This window comes from Eucalyptus grandis, chromosome 11 (assembly GCF_016545825.1).
Source record: "Eucalyptus grandis isolate ANBG69807.140 chromosome 11, ASM1654582v1, whole genome shotgun sequence".
In the NCBI taxonomy this organism is placed as follows: Eukaryota; Viridiplantae; Streptophyta; class Magnoliopsida; order Myrtales; family Myrtaceae; genus Eucalyptus; species Eucalyptus grandis.
Genome location: NC_052622.1, coordinates 19,260,840 through 19,271,852, shown reverse-complemented (window position 1 = coordinate 19,271,852; position 11,013 = coordinate 19,260,840). Strand labels below are relative to the sequence as shown.

General features: G+C 38.0%; 1 protein-coding gene across 1 annotated transcript; it reads right to left on the bottom strand.

Moving 5' to 3' along the window:
* Nucleotides 1-5,282: 5,282 nt before the first annotated feature.
* LOC104425249 (glucan endo-1,3-beta-glucosidase 8) lies at nucleotides 5,283-8,603 on the bottom strand. Its single transcript, XM_010037888.3, has 2 exons — nucleotides 7,365-8,603; nucleotides 5,283-6,507 (listed from the first exon to the last, which is right to left on the bottom strand). Exons 1-2 carry the CDS (start codon nucleotides 7,706-7,708, stop codon nucleotides 5,406-5,408), a joined length of 1,446 nt encoding a protein of 481 aa, XP_010036190.1. The 5' UTR covers nucleotides 7,709-8,603; the 3' UTR covers nucleotides 5,283-5,405.
* Nucleotides 8,604-11,013: the final 2,410 nt, after the last annotated feature.

Below are 11,013 nucleotides of genomic sequence, written 5' to 3'. Positions count from 1 at the left end.
AATTTGTTTGTATATCCAAAGATAACAAATAAATTTTAATAAGATATATTTACAATTATCAAATAAAAGTTATTAGCATCGTTATGGTTTATATATATTTATATATCATAGGATCGCCCAAAGGAGAACTATGATGTACATGTGTCATTTAGTTTGAATCTGATTAGGTGATATTCTCAAAGCATTAATATATGAGTATTTTTTTGCACATTTGCAGTATCTGTACCTGTTTCACTCCATTCACACGCCTCATTTGTTCCCTTATTCAATGGGATAAATTTTCCTGATTAGAGTGAACAAGTCCAGTTTCACTTAGGTGTCCTGGATCTTGATTTAGCACTTCAAGCTGAGAAACCAGCTGCTATTACTGATGAAAGTAGCAATGATGAAAAGTCTTTCCATAAAGCTTGGGAAAGATCGAACAAATTGAGCTTAATGTTTATGCGAATGATAGTTGCAAACAACTTAAAGACTTCTCTTCCTAAGACTAACAATGCTAAGGAATTTATGAAATTTGTGAAAGAGCGTTCTCAAACTGATGATAAGTCACTTGCTGGTACATTGATGAGTACACTGACCACCATGAAATATGATGGTTCGCGTACCATGCATGAGCATATACTTGAGATGACGAATTTAACAGCAAAGTTAAGGACTTTGGGAATGAACATGGATGAGTATTTTTTAGTACAATTTATACTTAATTCCTTGCCTCATGAGCAATATGGGTCATTTCAAATGAATTACAACACTATAAAGGATAAGTGGAATGTAAACGAATTGACCAGTATGTTAGTTCAAGAGAAAACAAGGATAAAGAATCAAAAGGCTCATTCTGTTCATCTCTCAAATCATCAAGAAGTTCGAAAGAATTTTAAGAGGAAAGATGGAAGGAGCAAGAAGAAATGACTACACGTCCTAAATGACTCTTCAAAGGCTTCTCAAATCCACAAGAAGGAACACAATCTTATTAAGTGTCATTTTTACAACAAAATTGGACACTTGAAGAAAGATTGTTTGAAATGTAAGGTTTGGTTCGAAAAGAAAGTAAGCCTTGTGCTTTGGTATGTTTTGAATCAAACTTTACTAAAGTTCCTTATAATACTTGGTGGATTGATTTTGGTGCCACCACTCATGTGTCAAATACGATGCAGGGATTTCTTACGATCCAAACTATAAAGCCAAATGAAAGTTATGTGATTACGGGAACAGACAAAGCTCCGTTGAAGGCATTGGCACTTATCATTTGATCTTAGATACTGGGCATTATTTGGATTTGTTTCGAACCCTTTATATACCTACATTTTCTCGCAATTTAGTTTTTTTGCCAAGACTTAATGTGGCGGGATTTTATTGTAAGTTTGGATTTGAATCTTTCAGTTTATTTAAGAGTGATACTCTTATTAGAACCGGAACTTTATGTGATGGTCTCTACAAATTTAGACTTGATAATACTTTTGTTGAGACATTAATGACCTTGCATCATAATGTTGGTACTAAACGAAATTTGGTGAATGAAAATTCTGCTTACTTGTGGCATAAACGTTTGGGTCATATATCCAAAGAAAGAATGCAAAGATTAGTGAAGAATGAAATTCTTCCAAATTTGGATTTTACTGACCTTGGAGTGTGTATTGATTGTATTAAAGATAAACAAACAAAACACACTAAAAGAGGTGCTACAAGAAGCAAAGAGCTTTTTGAGATTATACATACTAACATATGTGGTCCTTTCGATGTTCCATCTTTTAGTAAGGAAAGCTATTTCATAACATTTATTGATGATTTTTCACGTTATGGTTACATTTATCTATTGCATGATAAGTCTCAATCATTAAATGCACTTGAAGTGTATATTAAAGAGGTTAAGAGGCAATTAGATAGAAATGTGAAAATAGTAAGATCGGATAGAGGTGGTGAATATTATGGAAAGTATGATGAATCGGGACAATGTCCAGGTCCATTTGCTAAATTCCTTGAAAGACATGGCATTTGTGCTCAATACACAATGCCAGGTACACCACAACAAAATGGTGTAATAGAAAGGCGTAACCGTACTTTAATGGAAATGGTTAGGAGTATGACGAGTCATTCATCTTTACCCATGTCTTTGTGGATATATGCTTTAAAGACTTCTATGTACTTATTAAATAGGGTTCCTAGTAAGGTAGTTCCAAAGACTCCATTTGAACTGTGGACGGGAAGGAAACCTAGTTTACGACACCTGCATGTTTGGGGTTGTCAAGCAAAAGTAAGAATTTACAATCCACATGAAAGGAAATTGGATTCAAGAACGACCAAAGTGGTTATTTCATTGGTTATGCAGAGAAATCCAAAGGATATAAATTTTATTGTCCTAATCATAGTACAAGAATTGTTGAATCTGGAAATGCTAGGTTAATTGAAAATGGTGACATCAGTGGGAGTGAAAGAATGCGTGATGCTTGCATTCAAAAAGTAAGGGTAGAAGTTCTTATGCCTAAAGCTTCTAAAGTTGTTGTTTCTGATATTGTAATACAATCTAACAATAATCGAGAACAACAAACACTCAATAATTGAGATGTCAATAATGAACCTCCAATAGTCAAGTCACAAGAAACATTAAGGAGATCTCAAAGAAAAAAGAGGTCGACTATTTCTGATGACTATATGGTTTATCTACAAGAGTCAGAAATTGACTTAGGAATTGGAAATGATCTAGATTCATTTTCCTAAGCCATGGAATGTGAAGATTCTAATGAATGGTTTAATGCCATGGAAGAAGAGTTAAAATCCATGCATCAAAATCAAGTTTGAGATATTGTTGAATTGCCTAAATGATGTAAGAAGGTCGGGTGTAAATGGGTCTTTAAGACCAAGCGCGACTCAAAAGGCAATATTGAACGACATAAAGCTAGACTTGTTGCAAAGGGTTTTACTCAGAAAGAAGGCATTGACCATAAAGAGACATTTTCACCAGTCTCTAAGAATGACTCACTTAGAATCATTATGGCTTTGGTGGCTTATTATGACTTAGAGTTACACCAAATGGATGTAAAAACCGCATTTCTTAATGGGAATTTAGAGGAAGAGGTTTATATGGACCAACCCGAAAGCTTTTCAGTTAAGAGAAAGGAGCACATGGTATGTAAATTAAAGAAGTCAATATATGGACTTAAACAAGCTTCCCGACAATGGTATCTTAAATTTAACGATACCATAACTTCATTTGGATTTAAAGAAAACACCGTTGATCAGTGTATATATATGAAGATTAGTGGGAGCAAGTTTATTTTTCTAGTTCTATATGTTGATGATATTTTGCTTGCTGCTAATGATCTTGGTTTGTTATATGAAATCAAGAAATTTCTCTCTAAGAATTTTGAAATGAAGGATATGGGAGAGGCAACATATGTGATAGGAATAGAAATATTCCGTGATAGATCACAAGGATTATTAGGATTGTTTTAGAAAACCTACATTGAGAAAATTTTAGAGAGATTTAATATGAGTAAATGTTCAGCAGGAATAGTTCCAATTCAAAAAGGTGATAAATTTAGCCTTATGCAATATCCAAAAAGTGAATTGGAACGGGAACAAATGAATAATATTCCTTATGCATCTATTGTGGGAAGCTTAATGTATGCACAAACTTGCACCTGCACCGGACATCGCTTTCTGTCGGAATCCGGGTAGATATCAAAGTAATCCTAGAATGGATCATTGGAAAGCTGCAAAGAAAGTTCTTAGATACTTGCAAGGAACGAAGAATCATATGCTCACTTATAAAAGATCTGATCATCTTGAGGTGATTTAATATTCAGATTCAAATTTAGCCGAATGTGCCGATACAAGAAAATCAACATTTGGTTACTTGTTTTTTCTAGCTGGAGGGGCAATTTCATGGAAGAGTGCGAAGCAGTCAGTTATTGCTGTATCCACTATGGAAGCTGAATTTGTGGCATGCTTTAAGGCCACAATTCATGGATTATGGCTGCGGAATTTTATTTCAAGGCTTGTGATCGTCGACAGTATTGCCAAGTCGCTAAAAATCTATTGTGATAACTCTGCAGCAGTTTTCTTCTCTAAGAACGACAAGTATTCTAAGAGTGTTAAGCATATGGAGATCAAATACTTGTTTGCCAAAGAAGAAGTTCAGAAACAAAGAGTGTCAATTGAGCACATTAGCACCAATCTTATGATAACAGATCCCTTAACAAAAGGATTGCCGCCCAAAACATTTAATGAGCATGTTGAAATGATGGGCATTATTGGATGTCATTAATGTTTGTATTATGATTGTATTAAGTTTATACATTTGACACTTTGAGCTCACTTACATGTTTCTGATATTTCCTGTTTTATGTTTAGTATACATTATGGAAATAGATCAATGTTAAACAAGATAGTTTCTAAAGAAACATTATGGTTGGACTATTACTGTACTTCTCATTTATGGATCATGTTAAGTAAAGTGCTATAGTTATAGTACATAAAATGGACTATGTCGATTAATGACATATAACCGCTATGACTCGCATTAGTTTTCTTTATTTAATTGTGATTATTATGTGATTGCCAATTTAATGAAATTTTATAGCATAATCTTATTGTGCACATTATAGTCTTCATTAAACCATGAAAGGAGAATCATATGAGCCAAGTTGGAGAATGTAAGAATTATTGTGGCCCATATTATGTGATTTATTTTATGGTTTAATAATGATTGAAATATTATAAATAATATTGGTTATGAGAATGTACGACTCTAATAAAACGAAAGGGTATATTGCTTTGATGAAGACACATTTTCAATGAACGTATAAAAGAGTCCGGTCCTCTCTCCACCCACAAACGAACAACAGTAACTGAAAGAACGTATTCTCTCCTCCATCAATTGAATACATTAAGGTTTAGTGGGTTAAGGGAGAAAAATTGGATTTCTTCATTTGGTTCGAGTTCTTTCGATTTTCTACAACGATCATCATCAAGTGCAACGTTACGGAGAAAGGTATGTCTTCATCTAATTGTGAAAATCATGAAGATCAAAAGATCACTGATTTGTTATGAATTTCCGCATCAAGTTTTATATGAATTGTCTAACACTCCTGACTTCAGAAGGACCTTCTCATCTCCATTCTTTTCCACCACTGCAGAAGAGATTCGGCTCTGTTTCGGCACAATATTTTTCGAGCTGAACACACCAGGCTGGGCTCTTACATCGAGGGTGAATGGCCACAAACCCAATTTTCTTGCACCGGCATATTCAGTGGGACCAGAATCAAACCATTGAACATAAGAAATAGAAGGAATATGAACTCTGTTAAATTGTAATGTCACACTGCAAATCAATCAAATGGGAGATACAAGAGACGGCTTAGCAAAATTCAAATAATAAATCATCATACTGATATCTACAATCAAAACTACTGTAACAAAAAGGTATAAGCCATCGAGATCACCGTCAACACAATCAGTGGGCGCAATATAGAAGTGGAGGATGCAACTAGCTGAATTGTGAAATTGCAGCTCCCTTGCGAAATATTTTTAGTGGTAACTGTGGCCAAACCTTGGAAATTACAGCTATCAGGATCCTGATTCTGAGTCTGGAAATATGCATTGAACGCATATGAAGCATTCCCATTGGCATCCAAACTGTTACAGGAGGACCCGTATCCGAGAGTTGTGCAGTCTGCATAAGTGCAAGCGAAGTTTATATTATCTACTAGCTTGCTCACGTCCTTGGCGCCTGCATTAAACGTGCACCACTTCTGAGGCTGATATTCCACGTTCTGTGCAGGAATTAGCAACTTATTTTGACCCCGACCAGTGAGATCGATTAGAAATTTAGGCTGTCCATCGTATCTGAAAAGCCCCCAGTGCCGCTCAAAATTGCCTGGTGCAACGCTCTTGGCATCCTCGTCAATAAGACCAAACAAATACACTTCTATATAACCTGGCCGAAGTGGAGTCCCTCTATTCGCTCCAAGTTTTGTAAAGAGCCCATTATAAAACCTGTACGCGTTACCGTTGTTTGCATTTATGTCACCTTCTGTGGGCCAACCCACCTCGCCTATGATGATGGTCATGTTCCCATGTCCAACTGCTTTAAGAGCCGACACCAAAGTGTCAAAGTTGGCATCAAAGACATTGGTGTACTCAATCCCCTTGTCAACAATTGGAGTTGCACCGTCGAAGAAAGCATAATTGAAAGGGAAGTCATTATTGCCGTAAAGACTCAGAAACGGGTAAATGTTCACGGTGAAGGGTGCATTGTTCTCAGCCATGAACTTGACGATTTGGGTCATGACATCACTTATGTCGCTTCGGAACGTTCCGGCGGATGGAAGTGGGTTGTCTTCTGGTGATTCGTATACATCGGCATTTAGAGGAACTGTCGCCTTCACAGTGTCTCCCAGCCCAGCTTCATTGAGGGCTTTTTGAATGTTCTGAAGGGCCGGCAAGGTGGTATTCACAAATGAGCCATTGTAGGATTTGAGGAAAGGCTCATTTCCAACAGCTACATATCTGAACCAACCAGGAAATATGTCAGGACCAAGCCAACAAGAATAGTGAACAAACCAGTATACGAAATGCAGATCGCTGCGTCATTTTAGTCTTCTCAATTTGTATCTACTGCAAATTAGATATCATGAACAGTACTGTAATCAATTCGGGGGTAAGATAAAAACATTTGGTAGTCTAAATGCCATTAGATTCGACTCCCGAGCAGTCTCAATAATTGCGACGGAAAAAAATCACATTTCTTCAACTAAATTACCACTCGAAACAGATCACACGAACACACTTTTGCCTGGCCTATCTATATACAAAACATCAAGAGAAAGAGGCAGAGCACAAGAGTCGAGAATTAACAATGTTAGCCATTCCGTCGATTCCTCATAAGAATGAAGAAAGCTTCATTACTTTTATATAGACATGTCAAGCAAGTTGCCTGCGAACAGGGATGCACATTAAGGTACTGCCGACCGCACAAAATCAGACTAATTCCAATCCAACGACGCAGTGCCGGTCATTAACCGTGACTTCATAAAGATTACAATCTCCAGTCTATCTTGATAGAAAAATCTTCAGCAAAGCACAACGCCTAAAGAAAATGCAAAACCAAGTGAACCAAACTTTATGTCGCATCTGCAACTTGGAACCGAACAACGGCATAACAATTCCGACACAGGATGAACAATGCCTATGCACATACCTTCAAGCTAAAGATCACAAGTTGCTCCGGGCATGGTTAAAATATTCCCACAGCTTGTGTTTCATATGCTACTACGCCGACATATATAAAGAGATAAAAAACGAGCAACTACCGCATGAAGATCAATTACAACTCGATTATCACAAGGGGCCCAAGAGAGACTCACTTGACATTAACTCCTCCGGTGAAGTTATAGGCGGTGACATTTTTCTTCACCCACTCTTGGGCTCGATCGTAGCTGCCCATGACGGCGAGCTGATCGTTCGGGATCGCGACCATGACCTCGATCCCGCTCCCCGCGAGGGCGCTCATCGTTTTACGATCCGCGTCGAAAAGCTTCACCTTTTGAATCCCATTGTCCTTCAACATCTGCACCACCGTCTTGGGAGGCAACTTGTGGGTCGCCAATGTTCCCCAATTCACACCGAGCCCATCGACACGACCACAACCGACCCCGAAGAGAACAATGCTACCGCACAAGACCCACTTGAAAAGATCGAATTTTTCCATCTCCGCCCCCCTGAATTTTTCCCGGGAAATGCAGGGATTTTACTGAAAAGAGAGGGAGGACAGAACGGAAAAGGCGAAAAAGAAGCTCCTCCTTATTGAGAGGTTCACTTTGGAGAGGGAAAGGGAGAGAAAAAAACGGCTTTCTGTGAGGTGGGTTTTGGAATATGGGCGGAATGTGCGCGGCTCACGCGCACGTAAAGCGAGATCGTGGAGGAACGCGAGGGAAAGATCCCAGCGCTGAAAAGGTCACTTCAGGAATATATATGGAATATATATGTAACAGAAACAGGGGAAAATGGTTTGCGAATCGTTTTATAAAAAATAAAAAAAAAAAAAAGGGAGGAAGAATCACCGGCGAACGCCCGAAAGGAAGAACTGAGATGGTGATGAAGAAGTGATTTCGGAGTTAAAAAACCAGAACTTCTTGAGAAACGTGGGTCTTGCGTACAATGTGAACTGTTGGTTTGTGCATCCGTTGGTTTCTGGAATTGAGTTTATTAGAGAGAGAGAGAGAGAGAGAGAGAGAGAGAGGGAGGGAGAGAGGGCAGTAACGAAGTTATTGAATGAATGAGCAAAAACGTAATGGTTGAACCAGCGAAGCAACCGAACAAAATGGGAGAACGCAACGACCGCAAGAAGATCCGACGCTCCGAACCAGAAGGGTAAAAGCACAGAGAGAGAGAGAGAGAGGAAAGTATAAGATGAAGAACAGGGGAATGCGAGAGAAGCCGAGGAAGCTGCAAGACAAAGGACGGAGGACGCTCCTCCCAGGACGAAAGCGGAAAAAGAAGAACAGAGGGAAGGGAAAGCAGAGCACACGCATGAAACCGATACCCAAACCGCGTTAGGCTCCAAAAAAGGGAGAAGCTTTCTGAGAGAAGCAAAGGAAGGAAGGAAATGAATACTGCATGCCTTTTAGGGAAGCAAAATTCCGTGTGCAGATTAATTAGCAAATTAGACACAGCTAAAGAGATTTATTTCTTTTATTGATGAGATATCAGCCAGGATTAAGTTTTATTAGGAAGAGTAATCACATAACTTCAAGATTCACCCAAATTTCTTACCAACAAGGGAAAAAAAAGTTTAACACTACAAAAAAATTCAAATTGATATAATTATGATAACTTTATTTCAAATTAATTTTTTAACTAATAAAAATCCTAAATTGATGAATTCAAATGTAAATTAAAATAATATCACATAAAACCATCAACTAGTATGTATAACTTTAAACCGGTGTACCTATCTCGCTATAACATGTTATTTAATTCAATAATTTAATAATAAAATTTAATATAAATTAATGGAGAGTAATATTATGATAAATATAGTGATTTGAGATTTTGAAGTAAATTTCTCACGTAATTAATGATTGGATTTTTCACAATAATAACTCAAGAAAATAGTAAAGACGGAAGGAAATGAAGGTCATGAAATGGAAACAATGATTAGAGAGAGAGAGAGAGAGAATCAGGAGGACAAGGACAGATGGTTCAGGCAACCGCCTGAGGTCACAATCCGTCACTTCGGTCCCATAATCAGTGGGAAGCTGTCATTGCCATGCGTGCCGCTTCAGCTGACAATGGAAATGGAGCCCCCCGCCGCGCAACGGCTATAAAATCTCATCGATTCCTGCTGTGCTGTCGTCGACACTCGACATAACTTTGACCTGCAAAAAGGTAGGGGGCAAAGAAATTCTCCTAGGGAAGAAAAAGCGGTGACGTCGTTCTCGATCCATTAAAAGCAGAGTTCATGGAAAATCACGCGCGGGAGACACTATGATCTAATATTTTAATGACAGAAGGAGAGATGAAAGAAAAAGGGGTCCCGCCAAATTGACCAGCTTATCCTCCTCCGCCTTCGCATTCCCTCCTCTTCTCCGTGCTCTTTTTAGTGAAAATGGACGTGTGACGTCAAGGCGATTCGGCTTCGGGGCGATTTAAGAACGCGTCGAGATTGCTTTACCGCACGACATCCGACAAAGTGAGCATATGAGACTATGATAAAGCGACGATTCTTCACATCCAAGTGATATAAAAAAGTAAATTGCATTGGGATTGAAAGGACTTCAATCGGCGCATGGATGGATTGTTATGATATCTGACTAAAATCAATATTTTGTAAATTGAATTGTTTTGAAGTTGGGAACTCTACAAAAGTTACAGCTAAGGATCCTTCAGGTTGAATCGGTGGATTGTCTTGAACTCTGGCCGTCGTAAAAGTTCAATCCTCCTTTTTTTTTTTATTGTTTTTTTGAAGAAAAGCCACAAACAACCTCAAACTTTGTATAGAGTGAAGCATTTACTTTAAATTATTTTTATGACACAGAAAATCCCAAATTTTATCAATTATAACACATTTATCCTAAATTTTTTCCGTAATATAAAAAATCCAAAACTTTTATCCATATAACATGATCATCCCAAACTTTATATAGAGCGACATACCCTAAATTATTTTTAATGACACAAAAAAATACTAAAATTTGCTCATTGTGACATTTATTCTAAATTTTTTTATGATATTTAAAATTCCGAACTTTTATCTATGTTTATGCTTTTTTATGACATCAAAAATATTAAACTTTTATTTATGACGTCAAATTTTTAGGATAAATGTATCATACAAATACAAATTTTGGATGTTTTGGTGTCACCGACAAAAATGGGATTACTGATGTCATAAATAAATAAGTTTAAGGTAAATGGGTATGCATAAATTTGAGATTTTTTTGCGTCATGTCGATAAAGTTTCAGGTTTTTTGTGGTTTTTTTTTTTTTTTTTTTTTTTTTTGGTGAAGGACACGTAAGGGGAGAGAGGGGAACTTTTCTCGTCCACTACGCGTCCTTTTCAAACTCCTCCGTCCGTTTTGGTCCGTGATGTTTGCCAGCTTTTCTGCTTCGGACAATGTGAAAATCAGAAAAAGCGCGAACTGAGTTGTCAAATAGTCCGAGAGAAAGGGGAGCTTTTGAGGGAATTCTCTCTCTCTCTCTCTCTCTCTTCCCCTCTGGAGAAGTCACACGTTGCATGACTTCAAGCTTTGCCAACTTTCTCCCTCTCTGATTCACTGTCTACAAGGTGTTAGATTACGTTGTTGAACAACATCGATACCGGCAAAATCCAACAAGATCACCTTTTTAGGTGCGTGGTCGGCGTCGGCGACCGACAGAGCCGTTGTGGCCGGGCTTCTACGTAGGGAGAGGCGCGAGAGCTGATGCCCCGCTGCTCTTAGGGCAAAGTGCAAGTGCAAGGGCACCTGCAGTTTCCTCCTGCTTTGTTTGAATGGCCAAAGACGACGCTTGCTG